The sequence below is a fragment of the Saccostrea echinata genome, unplaced genomic scaffold (assembly GCF_033153115.1).
Source record: "Saccostrea echinata isolate AGI-Se365-2 ecotype Australia unplaced genomic scaffold, CSIRO_AGI_Sech_v1 ptg000030l, whole genome shotgun sequence".
Taxonomy (NCBI): Eukaryota; Metazoa; Mollusca; class Bivalvia; order Ostreida; family Ostreidae; genus Saccostrea; species Saccostrea echinata.
The window spans coordinates 10715282-10734062 of record NW_026889779.1 but is presented as its reverse complement, the minus strand read 5'-3'; the positions used below and the strand labels follow the sequence as shown (position 1 = coordinate 10734062).

The 18781-nt window shown below is 32.5% G+C and overlaps 2 protein-coding genes across 2 annotated transcripts; both read right to left on the bottom strand.

The window, feature by feature from the left end:
- Positions 1-223: 223 nt before the first annotated feature.
- On the bottom strand, positions 224-5240 carry LOC133196799 (uncharacterized). The gene is made up of 4 exons (XM_061332656.1): positions 5079-5240; positions 2142-2279; positions 1304-1538; positions 224-841 (listed from the first exon to the last, which is right to left on the bottom strand). The coding sequence occupies exons 1-4, from the start codon at positions 5238-5240 to the stop codon at positions 231-233; spliced, it is 1146 nt and encodes a 381-aa protein (XP_061188640.1). The 3' UTR covers positions 224-230.
- An 8018-nt stretch (positions 5241-13258) lies between these two features.
- On the bottom strand, positions 13259-18493 carry LOC133196797 (uncharacterized). The gene is made up of 4 exons (XM_061332655.1): positions 18332-18493; positions 14838-14972; positions 13808-14042; positions 13259-13656 (listed from the first exon to the last, which is right to left on the bottom strand). The coding sequence occupies exons 1-4, from the start codon at positions 18491-18493 to the stop codon at positions 13259-13261; spliced, it is 930 nt and encodes a 309-aa protein (XP_061188639.1).
- Positions 18494-18781: the final 288 nt, after the last annotated feature.

Below are 18781 nucleotides of genomic sequence, written 5' to 3'. Positions count from 1 at the left end.
TATATATATATATATATATATATAATTATATATATATATATATATATATATATATATATATATATATATATATATATATATATATATATTGTTCATTAGATGGACAAAATTTCAGCGCATTGCTGCCTTGAGATTAATTTTGAAAGTACAAATAATGATAAGTCAAAGTCCAAAAACATGAATTTATAGAATTTAATTGAAAGCAATCCTGAATCAATATAATAACAGTATTATGCGTCCTCGGTACATTCACACTCGCCGCTAAGTTCAGGACAGCGGCTGAAGTTTTGTGTACACATCATTTGACACCAGTCGTCATGGATCGTCGAACCCTCGAATGGACCAATCGACTTGCAGGATATTTTCTGACATGTACATGTACAGAACTGTGGGGTACACGAGGAAGACCTCAGTCGGCAGTGATCGTTACAATAGCGCTGCTGAGTTAGGTCACCCGCCAATTGTCCCACGCCGTCACACATCAAAGTATAATCAGGCGGGCAGTCCATCAACACAGAGTCCGCAGATGTCACGTGTGTTGGCAGAGTTGTTGTAGGGGCATGAGTTGGGGCAGGAGACGTTGGAGATTGTGTTGTAGGGGCATGGGTTGGGGCAGGGGACGTTGGAGATTGTGTAGTTGGAGCATTAGTTGGGGCTGAAGTAGTTGGAGCGTTGGTTACAGGGGCACTAGTAGTCGGTTTTGCAGTGGTTGGTGCTGATGTGGAAGGAACCGTCCCGTCATTGTCGAATATGGTAACATCAGCACAGTTTATAAATGTTTCTTGTTTAGAGGCACAGCCAAGACAACAATCTCCGTCCTCTGTACAACCCCATGTGTTACCTATTCATGATACAAATATTGCAATGTACATGTATACCGTGACATTAATAATTAACTTTATTTCTAAAATAAACTCTTCAGAAACGTTTCTTTTTTCTTTTTGCTTTAATAATATCCTGCTTGTGATACGGTTTTTTTTTTTAAAGTCCATATCATAATAGTAGCACTTTATCAATTTGACGAGGAAATGATATAACTGTATACTGTTATGAAAAACTTTTTATAATTTCATACTTTTTTGTACGTATTTTATATAGCTGATGCTGTTTTATACAAAAACACATGTATGATGAAGTGTCTCCCCCCCCCCCCCCAAAAAAAAAAATCTATTGTAAAAGACATTCAGTGATAACTAGACAGTTAACAGTACAGTAATTTGTAACAATAGTCCAATATCACTACTAGGTAGCTCTAGATTATCTGTATGATCCTTCAGATATTAAGCGTTGTAAGTTTTCTTACCAGCCTTGTAGTGCCATTGAAGGATACACTGCGAACAAACCATGTCTTCTGGAAGTTGAAGTTCTATTTCGTAAAATCCGGTCTCCTTCGGGTAGAAGTGATGTTCGTCCGTTCCCGCTAAATTCAGTTTATGCTGATCAAGACATGCTTGAGAAACTGGCACGGCTGGGTTGTTGTGAGGACAGATTTTGAATTGAAAGTTGCCTAAGTGAGATGCTGTTAATTGAATTCCAACCTGTACAATACAGATGAACATTCAGTGAAATCTAATAAATCTTTTTTTTTTTTTCATCTAGGAAAATAAGTATCTTTAGGAATAAACTTTCTTGCTTTCTTTAGCGATGTGACACAGTCCTGAACCATTCACACAATGATCTATTAGTATATGTACGACTCCCTTATTCCAATAGCCGTAGGCTTCTTTTTACGATGGATCAATGTTTCCATTTATTTTTGAGGGTGGGGTATCTTTTTTTAGAATTAAGTTTTGTTTTGTTTTATTGATGTTTTCTAATTATTTTTATTGTTTTTGTCTTATCTTTTTTCTTCTTAAATAACATTTTCAACACAGCTGAAAAACTCAATGATTAGTATCTTAAAAATTCAATGTACTATTTAAGTATTCTAGACATTTCCTTGAAAGTTCATTCATTAACTTGAATTTTCAACTTTTTTGACAAAATAATTCAAATGAATAAATAAATACATGTATATAATTAAAGAAATAAAGAAATAAAAACACAAGAAACAAATTGGTCTATTGGACGACTGTTTTATCCAATCAATAAAACTTTAGCACTTTTTCCATAATACTGTCCTAAAGTATGGAGTAATGTACCTTGATTACTTGTCCACGTGTGTAGTTTCGACCAATGGCGCCTGTAGCGTACATTCCACCAGCTTCATTTTCGCGAACTTCTGCGTCGTAAGCATCGCCACATGTTCCACATTTCCCATCCATTTCATCCCATTGTTTCTAAACATACAAAAGACCAGAAAATACGATGTCAAAATTGAATGAAATATGACTCTTAACTATAGTTTAGGAGATATTAAGTAATATAGACAACGACTATTAAATAAAGTTAGCAAATCTAATTCAGTGTGCACTACACAGTCTACAGCTGAAAATTACAATTTAAAAATATGAATATTTTCATGTTATCTTAAATCACACAGATGTCAATGTATAATTATATTTTCATTCTTTTGCCACTTGATATTTAAAGTTTTTTTCTCTTTTTTTATTTAATTAATGAATCAATTTTCTCACACAAATTCATCACACGTACATTGACGCAATGTTTGCACAATACAAATGCAGGTAAACCTGATTTAGCGTTTGTAGCTGTTTAACTTTTTAAACATGTAGTTTTTAACATGTGTGTTACTGACATCAATTTTTTTTTATCTCTAACTTTTCCGTTGACTTTTTCATTACTCTTTAAAATTTTCTTTATTTTTAATGCGGTCTATTATTGAGATTGTTATAAGAGCTAATTATTTCTTTTAAAAGTGCCGAAGAAGGCTCAGAAAATGCAGCCATTTAAAGATTTTATTATAGACCTATTTCAAGACAAATATTTGTGGGATTTTTTGCGCACAAAATCGTAGAAATCTTGATGGTAGCAATAAAATTTCTAAATTTAGGGTACAAGTGCGAGAAAATTAACATGTGGTATGTCTGGAGGCGGGGAATTTTACGCTGTATATATGGACAATCTCGTACTCTACGGCGATTTTTTAATTATTAGCTCCGATACCATCGTATACACGTCAAATTATAATTACAGATCAGTATCTGTTTATTTCCTATCTGAAAAATTAATGCTTGCGGCTGATTCATAGAAATTACTAGATTTTATTATTTTCGGCGAAACTGTACTAAATTCGAATTGAGAAAATTACGGCTTACTTAAGAGAACAATACCTGTATTCAGCTTTTTTTTTTTCAGATGAAAATTTGTTATCTATTTCTATAAAAGCAAGAAACAAAGGAAAGACGTATATATAGTATTTACTTCCAAATAAGGATTTTCTCAAGATTTTTCTCCCATGAACTTTTATTGTAACCTTTCTTTGCTTTTTGTCCTAGTTTTGCCATATCATGCAGCCGACATGCATTTAATCTATTGTCCTCTAAAAAAATTGTTATTTTTTTATGCAAGATTTACGCACCTTTAGTTTATGAAATTTTTATTGATTTTAGAAATAAATAATAAAATAGATGTAAATACATGTAAATGATTAAGTTTAATGAGTTTTTGTTGCGTAATGTGTTTCGATCAATTTTAGAGGAAATATGAAATAAATGAATGATAAAATAAATAATCGACTTTTACAAATTTTAATTTATATGCCTTCATCAAGCATTTTAAAATGTTCAACGGATGTATACTAGTCTGCTTTAAAAAATAAAATAGTCTCAGTCCGTAGGAAGCAATTTCAGTTTGGGGGGGCACAACCAAACATTTGGGGGGCACTACCAAGCAAAAACTCCTTGACAAGCAAACCAAGGGAAAAAAAATAAGATAAAAAATAGTCAGAAGTTATTATTCAGGGTTTTCCACAGTATACTATATATCTGCAAAATTATTGGGGGGGAGCAATGTTGACAATTTTATTGACTCTGTCTGTGCTAAAAAGGAACACTTGTGTGTCCGAATATGGTTTATAATGATACCAACAATTCCTATAGTCACTTGCATTAAAATAGAACAAAACAATAAAAAAATCTGCCCATATCACCAGAATGTTACAATCGTAATTCTTTTCTATATAAAGTTGACGATCCGTAAAATTGTTTTGCACTTACATGGTCATTGAAATCGTGTCGCTTTAATATTTATTTTTATAACCATTTGATAACTTTGTTGTTTAAAATTATACATTATCATTACTCTGCAATAATGCTATTTTTAATAAATATATTTGCCCACACAGGGGGGCGTGATTGTAAAATTAACAATTGACTCACATAAAAAATTACCTTGCTAAAGAGCTTGCTTTAATATTCTCTGTGATTAAAAGAGAGAGAGAGAGAGTTGCATCAGTTCAACCCAATTAAGTTTATGAGATTTATGATTGTTGAAAAATAAGGTACCAAGTTAGAATTAATTAATAAGGTTGGGGTTGTGAAGATTCACATCTCTCTCTCTCTATCTCCCTCTCTCATTCTCTCTCTCTCTCTCTCTCTCTCTCTCTCTCTCTCTCTCTCTCATTTTCAATATAACCAATAAACCACATTAGTATGAAAGCCCAAGTTTTACCCAAAACGATTAATGGTCAAGAAATCAAGCTGGGTTTTTCCTTCTTGATTGTTTCTTAACACTGTCATCGCAATCTACATTCTTAAACAAAGGGTAACCACTCACTGTCCCTATAATTACATTTTCTGGTTTCAAATTATATGCTCTCTTTTATTTTATAGTACAAACATTAGTTATACAAGATAATTTTACAATGAAAATAAACACATTTCATCATTACGGCTAAATTTATAGCTTGTAGTTACATTAGATACTTAGTTTTGCGAACCACATTTACATGTTTCACGTTTTACATTTATTTATATTGTGTTTATACATATATATTTTATAAGAGAGTATGTGTTTTTAAGTGCATTTGAGTTACATTTATAACTTTTCCTCCAAGTTCTTAAAACAATGCGTTTAAGTAAATAGATCGAAACAGGGTATCAATAGGGAAAAGTCGTCATCTTTATGGTATTCACCGGACGGTCTCGTCGAATAAAACGGCACTGGTCAAGACTTACCGTAACACCTCCACAGAAGAGTTCCATGTCGTTGTAATTAGGGGGAAACCCAGGGTACACTCGCCACATGGAGGATCGCATGGGAGGTTCAATCATGTACCCGTGTGGCTCACCAACCGCCAACAGGCTAGCTAAATAGATCAGGACAATCAGGTACTCCATTTTGGAGATTTTTGACGATGGTATTGGATCCAATGGTTTATATAGCCACTACATTATCATCATTCGTGCATCATAAATATGATACTAATCTTAATGAAAATTTAAATTTGGAGCGGAATGGCTGATGTTATGATAGTGTTGTATTAATATCAGTGGATCAGTGTTGTAGTGTGTCGTTAGTAAATAATTAAATGAATAACCGGTATACATGTTTTTCCTAATATATCATGTTAGAAATAAGTATTAATCACAAAATGGACTGTAAAACGGTTTAGCTTATTTATTCTCTCTTATCTAAATAAGTATTGATAATATATACATTAAATAATACATACAAATTATACTTAGCTGTTTCCCGAAATTTACTTTCAATTGCAAATGTATATTACCCTTGTTGCACGGCAATTATATAGTAGACTAGTATTTTGGGGTGTTTTCCACATATATAATTATATGTATTTGGTACCCAAGATAACTGTTATTGGTAACCACGGCAACAATTTTATAAATCTTGGAATCTGAGAGATTACCAATTCCTGGTTGTGATATAGGGTGATTCATATTAGAAATACCTAATATATTCGAAAAACACAGCAAGAATTGGACTTTGATTATGATCGCAAATGCACTGGCATAATAGCATTTTAAGTGACCTTTGCCCTCATTTGATCACTGACCTATATTTGGACTATTCATGGCAGGTTTTCTAAAAATTTAGACAGTGGTCATCACTAGTCACCATGGCGACGGAGCATTTTAAATACAGAATTTTAATGAGCGTATCATGAATTTCTTTTTGGGTATATCTGTTAACTTTTATCACATTTCTCTTTTGAAATAATGCGCAACTTTCAAAACTTGCGATTTTTAGTAACACAAATTTTATATATATATATTTCCAAACATTTTCCTTAAGATTCTTTGAAAATTATTAGAAGTTAATGTTCTCATGAACTACCGTGGGATGATTAAGAATACATGTATTTCCATTGTGATGTGATTGAGGTAAAGAAAAAAAAATAATAGTGCAACCTTTTTTTTTCAAAAATGATAGTTGAATGACGGAGATATGTGGTAAGTCAATAGAAATATAATGTAAATATAAGATATAAATTTAATTTTTGAGAATTCATGAGGTACATGAACTACAACGCTACACGCCTGCATATTTATCATGAAGCGCTAACGCTTCAGATGCAGAAAGAAGTATAAACGTTTAAAAATATTAGATGAAAAAGAAATTTATATTAAGTTTCAATTATTCTAAAATTATCGACTCAAGATTGTTTTTACTTTTAATTATCCAGTTATAAAATGTCATGAGGTGGTTTATACTCCAAGATTTGATTCAAAAATCTAATAAATATATTGTTATACTAGAAAGAAAAAAAATATTTAAAGGTTCCTGAAGTGTCTAATTTGAACAAAGTGCGATAATGCAAATAACACCACTTCTAATTTTATTGTGATTTAATTTAAGAACATAGTCTTGGTTGACCCATTCAAAGATTATGGGGTAAATAAAATAGACAATAAACACAGGCCCGTAGAACGCTGGGGGAGGATGCCCCCACTTTTTCTGAGTATAGTATTTTACTATAGTGAATTTTCTTTTAGATGCTGCCCCCCCTTTTGCTGTTGTAAGGACAAGCACTGTGAAATTTCATGGTTTGGAGAGAAATTTAGTTTTTTTTTCTCTTGCTTGTCAGATTATTTTGGGGAATTTGCCCCCCCCCCCTTTTTGACACCGTTGCTATGGGTCTGAAACAGAAAATTGCTTTAGTCTTTTTCTTTAAGGACATACGCAACGTACCTTACCTACTGATAATTTTTCAAGTTATTCTTAATTTAAGATTATAGTGCCATCAGATGTTCTTAGACAAAAAATCAGCATGCATTACCAGGGGTTTTAAAAAGATATCAATTAATGAAATTTCTCGTATAAGTCAAAGAAAAATATACAAAAATTACTAAACATATATTCTAGATGTTTTGTTTATCCAAACTTGTTTTTAGAAGAAGTGTACAACACCATATATAGACATTGAAATGTAGCACACAGTTCCTTTGAGTATCGGAACTCTTCAACTCCAGGGACAAAGACAATAAACTTCAAACTACGTTGCGTATGTCTTTAAAAAACATTTACCATGTAAAACAAATGTGTTTCCAGACATTTCTGATAGATTTTCATGAGTTGAATTTAAAAATCTAAGGAAAGGGTAGGAGTACATATTAATGTGCTACTTAATCTTCTATTTTGTGGTACATGTAGTTTAAGGCAAAGGTTGGAGCACAGTAGAGATTGTTTTTCAAAGGTCGCCCAATAGGCCGTTAAAAAAATTATTATATCTACTACAATGACAATTACCTTATATGGGCATTTTATTATTGCACACAGCAGAACCAAAAGATTTTTCGGGAAAAAAGTCGAGGGAGGGGGCAGTTCCCTCCATACTCACAACATGGGAAGCTTCTTGTGGTTACAAATTCACGTTATTACATATGTACACTCATGCGCTACACAGTAGAGTATATATCTGGTGCACGATTTTATTGATACATACTGCTAATATTAATCTTAATACAATAAATTGAGATCGTGCAAAACATAAAGTGTATTCTTTTTTATGCCCCCGGATCGAAAGATCCCGGGGGTATATTGTTTTTGTCCTGTCTGTCTGTTTGTCTGTTTATCTGTTTGTCTGTTTGTCCGTTTGTTTGTCTGTTTGTCTGTTTGTCTGTTGTCAACTTTAACCTTGCCCATAACTTTTAATTGGTTGGAGCTATGACTTTCATATTTCACATGTGTATTCCTTGTGACAAGACCTTTCTTTGGGTACCATCATATTTGACCTTTTGACCTTGACCTTGGAGTTTGACCCACTTTTGCAAAATTTTATGAGACTTTAACCTTGGCCATAACTTCTGAACAGTTGGTGCTTGGGGTTTCAAACTTCACATGTGTATTCTTTGTGACAAGGCCTTCCTTTGGATACCAACAACTTTGACCTTTGACCTTGGAGTTTGACCTACTTTTGAAAAACTTTAACCTTGGCCATAACTTCTGAACAGTTGGTGCTTAGGGTTTCAAACTTCACATGTGTATTCCTTGTGACAAGACCTTCCTCTGGATATCAACCACTTTGACCCTTTGACCTTGACCTAGGAGTTTGACCTACTTTTGAAAAACTTTAACCTTGGCCATAACTTTTGTATGGTTGGAGCTAGGGCTTTCATACTTCACATATGTAATCCGTGCGACAAGACCTTCCTTTGGATACCAACCACAACTTTGACCTTTTGACCTTGACCTAGGAGTTTGACCTACTTTTGAAAAACTTTAACCTTGGCCATAACTTTTGAATGGTTTATGCTAGGGCTTTCATACTTCACATATGTAATCCTTGTGACAAGACCTTCCTTTGGATACCAACCACTTTGACCCTTTCACCTTGACCTAGGAGTTTGACCTACTTTTGAAAAACTTTAACCTTGGCCATAACTTTTGAATGGTTGGTGCTAGGGCTTTCATACTTCACATATGTAATCCTTGTGACAAGATCTTCCTTTAGATACCAACCACTTTGACCTTGACCTTGACGTTTGACTTTTATTTAAAAAACTTTAACCTTTGCCATAACTTTTGAACAGTTGTATCTAGGTCTTTCAAATTTCACAGGTGTATTCCTCGAGACAAGACCTTTCTGTGGGTATCAACATTTTTTTATCTTTTGGCCTGGATTTTGACTTGCATTTGAAGAAACTTTAACCTTCGCCATAAGCTGCCATACGGGGGCATCAGTGTTTCACAAACACATCTTGTTTCTTTTTTTTTTCTTTTACATAAAAAGCAGAATGTGGAAAATTGTATAAAATTATGGATAATAGTCATAATATGAAAACTCTTAGCTGCAATAATGTAGCCCTCTCCCTTTTTTTTTGGGGGGGGGGGGACTCCAGAAAATATAAGATAAAAAAATCGGAGAGGGCTACATTATTGCAGCTAGGTGGCAGTAAATGCAAATTTTTTATGTTTAAGAATTATTTTAGTCATGATATACATAGAAGTATATACAATGAACATGGATTGAACAGCAGGCAAAAGTGGCCTATATTAGTTCTCTCCATTAGAGATCGAGTAACTTTAACAATGGTATATATTTGAAGTTTTACAGACATGTATTTTAAACTAATTTTTAAATAGGTTACAGAGTACAAAATAGAGGAAAGAATGGGGATGAACAATAAAATAAAATAAAATAAATGAAAAAAGGGGGGATGCTCAGAACTATATCTATATGTACTTTCAGTCTACATGCTGCACATTAATATTTATTACATTTTCACATTCTAAAATCTTGTAGTGTTTTTTTAAATTATGAACTTGGTCAGAGAATAACATATTTTCTCTAAGAGATGAACAATCATAACCAGATAATAAAATATTAACATTTCTTGATATGTCATGAACAATCATATATGTAATCAAAGAGTTTCTGGCAAGATCATAACATGGTCATTGAAAGAAAAAACGAACAGAATCTTCAAAAAAAACCCCCACAATTTAAGCATTCTGGTGAACCAACTGAATTATGATTAAACAAATCTGCATTAAGATTACTCGAGAAGTTTCTGAACTGGCAGCGGAGTATATTTAATTTCCTTTGTACATAACTGTATAATTTGGATTTTATTTTATCATCATGTTTTTAATTATTTTGTATACTTTGAATTTATATGGCAAGTCAAACGTTGCATTCTGCAGACATGTTATAAACAACTGTAATGTGAGTATGAAGAACAATAGGAACATTGTACAAACTGGTTAAGTGCAGTTAGAAATGAACTACATTGTTTAGGTCTTGGAAGTTTTGGGGAACAACAAGAAGTTGGTAATGTTAAACAATTTTCTTGTAGAACAGCGTCTTACTGACGTATTTATACAAAGTTGTTATAGTGCTTTTGAAAGCTCGTCAAAATGTATTTTGTATAAAGAAATAATTGACACATTTGATTTATAAAGATATTGACATTCAAAGAAAAGTCTGTGTGATGTAAATATCGAATTTCTGCACATTCTTTGAATATTGAAAATGGAAGGTATAAAACTTACCCGAAATGAACGCAAATGTTTATTTGTAAGATGAACGAAGTAGAAGACGAATTTTACTTTGTTTTGATATGCCCGACATTTTCTGATTTACTTAAAAAATATATATTAAGCCTTATTATCATAAAAAAAAACCCTTCCTTTTTCAAACTCATTCAACTTTTTAGTGAATATAATTTTATAATTAACTATTCAGAAACTTTGCCAATATTTATTGAAAGCTACAAAACAAAGGGAAACATTAATTTGTTAAATATCATTAATGATGTTTCAAATTTCAATTATTTAGTTTCTATCTTTGTTGTTACAAACTCCTTATATCCATATATTTATATATTGTTGTTCTTTTTGAATCCTCTGCCATTTGCCTATATATATATATATATATATATATATATATATATATATATATATATATATATATATATATATATATATATATATATACATATATATATATACATACATATATATATATATATATATATATATATATATATATATATATATATATATATATATATATATATTCCGATCGAGTACCCGGGTACTCGGTACAAATATAAATACAAGTCTGTTAATTTTTATAGTTAATTTGTAAAACCCCAAAGCTGTTTTAATCACGTTTTATGAATGAATATAAACATGGAGTCCAACGGAAATTTATTTATTAAATAAACACAAATGACGCAATTAATATATCAAAAGTTACAAATGGTTTACAGTTCTTGTTTAGGATCTATTTCATCAATGCAAAAGGAGGAGAATCTGTGATGATTAGACTGAAACGGAAGTTGTTTGGATCGCTAGTCTACACTATGGAAACTTTTTGAATCTACTTATTTTGAAGTGGATAGCGGCATTTCTATGTACGTCCGATTTCGCTGCCGTATATTAACTAAATAATGTAAAAATAATTTGAAGATAAAAGACCATATTAAACGATGTTCACTGAAAAACAATCATTCAAGCCATCCAAAAAATTAAGGCCCACAATAGGTGAGAACAGCTGTGTACCAGGTGATCGGTCACTAATTACTGTATATACACAGCCATAGGCGATAACGGGTGTTTACATGTGTAGATAACGACACGCTAATTACCCTTATGCATATTTAAGTTATCTTTTGATAAGAATTTGATAAAAATATGTACTTTGAAATAAGAAAAAAATACACATCCGAGTAACCGAGTACCATTTTTAGTATTCGATACTCGGACGTTCGATCGAGTACCCGGTTAACCGGGTACTCGTTGACATCCCTAACACACACACACACCCTCACACACACACACACACACCCTCACACACACACACACACATATATATATATATATATATATATATATATATATATATATATATATATATATATATATATATATATATATATATATATATATATATATATATATTCTGTGTGCCTATGAGCCACAAGGCTCCTTTGCTCAACAATAAAACTATTAAAGCAATATTCGATCTTTTTCGTTTGCATTGTAAAATTTTCCATTTGTATTGTATAATTTTAGTTTGTATTGTATAAAAATATTTTTCACAAACTCTTTTTATGAGTCCATTTAAATCTGAGTATGGACGATTTTTCATTCATTCATTTTTTTTTTACTTTGAACTAAAAGTCACTAAAAACTAACTTAAAATCACAGGTGCTTGGGACAGGACCCCCTCCCCGAATATACACCTTGGGTGCTATAGGTGTCGTTTTTGCATCACTTCTGTAATTTTTACTATGACATTTCGAAATCTGGTGGCATTTTTCACGTTTGACGATAAATACTCGGATTATTGTGGAATGCCTTGGTAATTAAATAGCACGATTAAAGACAAAAATATCTACCGAAACAAGATTATAATGACACATTATGGTGACATGTAGTAGGTATATGATATTTTAGGCCCGATATCCAAAAGGGGTCCAGTGTTAACAAATGGAAGTGACTTACCTTCTCTATTTTATAATACCACGGGTATGATTTTTTAATAAAACGTTGATTCTACGCTATTTTTTTTTTAATTTTTCATATGGAATACATTGTAAATGTGTACTAGAAGATTGATTTATGGAAAAGGACGAATAAAAATATCATTGGACCCAAGGTGTATATTCGGGGAGGGAGGTCCTGTCCACAAGCACCTGTGACATAAAATGATATTTTGTTATACAATTTATATATTTTGCTAATAACGCGGTCTTTTATGATTCATCTTTTGACCTCAAGGTATGTTGATCCAAAAGCTGGTCACAGTGATTCACCTTTCTGAGTTTTGCAATTTTTTCATTTTCAAATTGTTTGGTTTTCAATTTGTGTTAAACGAGGCAAGTTATTGACAAACAAGTTGATGAAACAAGATATCAACAGTCTCTTTTTAAGTCATCATTTTGCAAGTTTTATGGTCGATATAATGACCTTGTGAGCAAATACATGTACAATCTATCATTAAGTCAAATGCTAACTGACCTTTTTCATACCAGTTGTTAGGCCACTATTTACATACTGAATTGTCTAAGGATTGGATTTTTCCGTTTTCCCGATCACGACTAGGAGCACACGGCGGGTGCGACCCGTCGGCAGGGGATACTCACTCCTCCATGGCACCTGATCCCCCTCTGATACTTTTTGGGGCCCGTGTTTGCTCTGCTCCCGATTTGTACTGTCTAAATGGACTTTGAATACTGTTCATTATCTCCATATTTCATGCATATCTTGGAGATTGTGACGCCAAACTTTACCTGAATAATATATGTTTGTCATATATTTTGCTGTCTATCTTGTCCCAAATTAAATTCAAGTATTGGCCAACGATTCTCACTAAACACGTTCTAGATTTTCAATTTTTAATCAATCATCAAAGATGTACGTATCTTATATTTGGTAAGTCAGTGTATTATAATTTTGTACATTTGCAGCTCTCTACATTTTTGCAGAGATCACTGTTAAGAGTGCACTCTCTGAGACACCAGGCATCCTGATCAATCATTCCCTCATATGGACCAGTTGCCTTACAGTCAATCTTCTGACATGCACATTTGCATATATATGCTGTGCATGCTTCTTCGTTAATATTAGGCTCTCTACAGTTCTCGTTGCAATGTCGCTGAAAACCCGTGTCCTCAGCAGGCTCTCCATGACACATTTTTATGTAACCATTTTGGCAATCGCTCTTCGGGGCTGTAGTTGGCCACGTTGGAGAGGTAGAGACATTAGAGGTTGATGAGTCGTTGGAAATAGCGACGTCAGCACAATTGATAAAGGTTTCTTGTTTATATGTGTCGGGTGTGTTCCCTAATCACGTAATATAAAAGAGATACTAAATGGTATTTAAAAATTTATCTCAAGTTAGACCTCACTTTATGGTCTTTGACCAGATTATACTGTCTATCATGTTTATATGTCATAAATTATCTTCATCATCATCAATATTAATATTAAATACAATTAGTGTAGTTCCACTGCAGCACACACTGCGAGCACGTCATGTTTGCCGGAAGCTGAAGTTGGAGGTAGTAATCCCCATCCTTGGTAGGGTAAAAACGATATTCGTTCGTTCCCGCGAGTTTTAATTTTTGCTGATCAAGGCACTCCTGAGAGACGGGGACGGTTGGGTTGTTGTGGGGACAAATTTTGAATTGAAAGTAGCCCAAATGAAATGCGGTCACTCTAACTCCCACCTGTAAACATTATATATACATGTGTCTTTGGAATTATTAAAAAATGCGGAGCACATGGCTCAGCCATAAGGGCTCTGTTTAGGGAGGGTGTTTTAAATATGATAATAAAAATAAAATGTTTGAAATTGTCTTTTTCCTACAGGAGTCGGGTGAGATCTAATTTAAAAAATGATTGAATCGTCTGTCGATTTGCACTTGCCATATAAGGCATGCAGGGAACCAGTGAGAGATGTCGGAAACTGCTCCAAACTTGTTCTCTCTCGACTTTCCGTGCAATTTCATTTCGGGACGCCCTACACTTTACATAGTTAGAATTCTTCACTTCCGTTGCTTTCGAATTCAGTGTTAGGTATTGAGGACATTTTGGTTCACTGTGTGTTTTACAAGGCTATTTTTACAATTTTTATTTTTCAATATTTCTTTCAATGGAAATCCAAGAAGGTAATTATAAGCGTGTGAAATATAAAAATAGACTTTTGAAATGTTCCAAGAAACTTAACAGTAACAAAACTTTATAAAATTTCTAAAATTTTTCAAAAAATTATATTGAATTTTAAAGTTGCTTTTTCCTGCTTTTCTCCAAATAATATAGCTTAGTCAAACATAAAGTTGTTTAACTATACAGATATCACTTCTTTAGTGAGAGACCACCTATTAAATTAATGATAGAATATTTATCCCTAACCGTATTTATGTGTATTTTAGGAGACTATGACATAGCAGGACATACAATTTATTCAAAGGATTTTTAAATTATATTTTCTCTCCCTTTTTATATGAATTAGAGTTGTTTACCCTGATCACTTGTCCACTTGTGTATTTTTGGACAATCACACCTTTAGCGTATATTCCACCTGCCTCGTTTTTGCGTTCTCCATTATAAGGGTCTCCACATACCCCACATTTACCCTCATTGTCCTCCCATTGTACCTATTAGGAATAAAATATATCAAAAAGTTATCAGATTATTTCTATCTCAGATTTTTCAGGTGTTCCATATTGATTGTCAGTTTTATCATGTCATAGAATTCACTCAATCCACAATCCAATTTACTTGCTTTTAAAAATAAAACAATTTAGAGTGTATTATAAAACAGAGTTTTGTATTCCTTATTATAAAAGTAACTCATGCTGGAACATCGTGTAAGTCTAAAATATTCTAATTAAATGCGATAATTTCATTGAATTATGCATCTTAAAGATATACATGCTATATAAACGCCGATTTTTCATGTGAAACAAAATGATTAAATGATTTGAGAAAAATGATGTGTAATGAAAAAATAATACTTTTTCCACAAAGTTTAACTAAATAAGTCGTTGTAATTACAAAACAATTCAGCAAGATCTGCAATAAAGAATTAAGTTTTTTCATGAATATCGATGAAGGAAGTGCGTAAACAGTATATCGACATGCATGTCCGCGGGAAATCATACACGACGAGGTACATTGCATTTTGACTACGACTATGAATGTTCACTGGAACAGATAGAATATTTATGTACAGTTTATTAAAATAATGAAGAAGTTGAATTTAAAATTATCATATCTATAAATATTTAGGAAGTCCAACTTTAGTTATTCGTTCTATTTAGTCGGAAGTCCCGAGTTATCCACGGCTTCATCTTCGGTGTCCTCTCCTATTGTTGGCATATTTTCTTGATTATTTCTCTCTGTTAGACGTACATACATAAAAGGTAGACCGTCTATAACTAAAAGAATATCGTCGATGTCAAAAGGATCACTTCTTTGTAAATGGAGTTTGGACCTATAGGACCGGGATTGGTTTTAATCTATACAAAAAGCTCGTCGATTTCGTTACGGTCAATGAATTTAGGCTACACACATGTTGTAAATCGTTTTCATTTCATTACAGTATGTATAGAGATTGGCGAAACCTTCAAACATTTTTGAAGCATGACTAAACTGTCAACACATTTTGAGTTTGTTATCTCAAAATGTTATTTGCCTCTTACTTTTCATTGTAAATAATGGTAATGTCTATATTCTTATTTTTTCTTGATGTGTGTTTATTTTACAACACATCTCAGTTGATATGATAAAACATACCATTAATGTATACAAATTATAAAAAATTAAATCCAAGGGAGTGTAGATACTACATTATCCTATACTGTTTGAAAACTTTAGATCTGAAATTTATTGACTCGGTGCATGTTTGTATTCTAAATATATTTTTAAAGTACGTATACTTTCCAGCGCAATAACGCAGAGAAGAACTAGTAGTACAGACGGAATAAGAGCAATGTAATACACTAAATTGATTAAATTCTAAGGAATATTTATATACAATAGAAATCCATCGCAGCTCATGCTCATTGCAGGCGAAAATATCTGTATCGAGTAACACAGAGTGAATAATTCTTGTCCTCGAAGAAATGTGCTATACTGAGGTATAGTTCTGCTTGACTGTGTTTTAGTTATGTACAGTGGATTTTACTATTTCTTTTCCCTTTAGTGTCTTTTATATCAACAATGAGCAGACATAAAAGATAGATGATTGAAAGAAAATACACAAGACCCTATTAAAAAAAAATAAAGTCTATAAAAAGACAAGAATTTAAAAGTATATAAAAGTGTGCCACCAGGTGGATTCGAACCAAGACTCAAATAGTACCTTCGGTGTATAATAACCAGCTGTTTTACCGATCTAGCTATTCTGGATTTGACAATTTATTGTGTATAAATGCGAACTAGGTTTTTAAAAACAGGTTTCCTTATTTTTTTTGGGGGGGGGGGATTTCGACCCTAAGGCAGGGGTGCCCCTAAATAATTCCTGTCTGAAATTATTTCTTTCATCACAACCTATCAAAATATCATAATTTTATTTAGGGGCAGGCCTGCCCTGAAGGACTTCTAGGCCAAAATTCATGCAAAAAATATGTGCTTTAAAAAACAAAATGCTGTTTTGGCCAACTTTAGAAGTAAATTTTTAAGTTGTAAATAATAAATTTTAGGTTCAAAATACAAATGTGAAAAATTTACGCATATATACGTTAGTTAACAACTAATGAACATTGATTTTCAAAAGTGACTTTTTCCGGGAAATTGTTCTCTCCTTTAGGTCAATTCTTTTCAAATAGTGAACACATCCTTTCCACCGACCTTACTGTGTAGTGTGTATTATTTAACGTCAAAATCTATTTGATACATTTTTCTTCCGATAAGTTAAACAATAAGCAAACAAACAAACAAACAAACAAACGAGTTCTAATTGACCATTGACACCTATGACGTTTCAGTACCACGTGACCCCTATATATCTAATTAGTGGAGATTTTATTAAGAAATAAGGTATCATTTTTAAACATCTATCGGGATATAAATACGGGTTGGTCACGAGATCAAATTCCATAAAGCCCGAAGGTCTTTATGGTAAATTTGATCTCGTACCAACCCGTATTTATATCCGATAGATGTTTAAAAATGATACATTATTACTTATATTTACATTTATGACTTATTCATATTTTATATTTTCATGATTATAATCATTAACGCGTGAAATGTTTTATTTTTCAAACTCAACGGCACGTATTTGATCCATTGTTTGCGCGTCGACCCTTTATGACGTCACTGAGAAATTACGTCGAACGTTTATGACGCGAGGAACCTGTGTTTATACGGATATAGATACGTGTTGCTTTCAATAGTGTTATATAAGGGAAAACATTTGCAAATGTAAATATACTTCGATAACTCTATATTACGGGTGTTTTATCGCCTAATTATGACTGTTTTCAAAGTTATTTCATAATTAAACGATAATTATATGATTCAAGAATATAATAGTGTTTCATTTTGAAAAAAAAAATTAGATACATGATAAAACCCTTTAATATCTGCCATTACAGGGCAAATAGTGAATACTGGTTGCTTTAAAAGATAAGTATCTTTAAGTCTTAGACGTTTGTCATCCATGTCAAAAGTTACTTGTATACCAAACGGTCTACCTCGTTTTCTTGATGCCATTTTTGTTTATCAATCTAAAAGTAGCGACGGTGTCACGTGATGCATTAATTTAAATAGAGGCATTACTTTCCTGGCAGAAAAATAAATAATTATAATTTGACACCTTTATAACGTGTTTTTTTTTCAATTGTGTAATTTACAGTATTTTCGACACTTCAGTTGGTAAACAAAATAAATAAATTTCCAACTTTATTTTAACTGGTGCAAGTTACAAGGTTATAAGTTATACCCACCTGACTTTGACGCTCATCGGCCTTCAACACACTTTTTAAAATTGAAAATATAGTTTTCTTACCTTATATCCACCACAGTAAAGTGACATGTCGTTAAAATTATGAGGCGCTGTCTTGTCAAATCTCCAAATGCTGGACCGCTGCGCAGGCTCGAACATGTACCCGTGTGGCTCGCATTTCGACAACAGGCTAGCTAAAAGTGTCAAGACAATCATATACTCCATGGTCCGAATTTCTTGTGGTGTTGATGGATCCAGGGGTCTATATAGTCCTTCTTTGTCGATATTTGTTTAAATCAAACGGATTTCAAGTGGGATGTCCGATTAAGTGATAAAAAATATCATTAAAATCAATATCTATCATTTGGAGATTTTTGTGCACTTATACAGATCGAAGTGATAATCCTCGTAAAAAAAATTGAAAAAAAGAAATTTTCGCAAAACTGTCACTAGATTAATTTTCAAAACTTTGAAATAACCTCTTCTTAAATTTCTTGTAAACACCCAAATAAA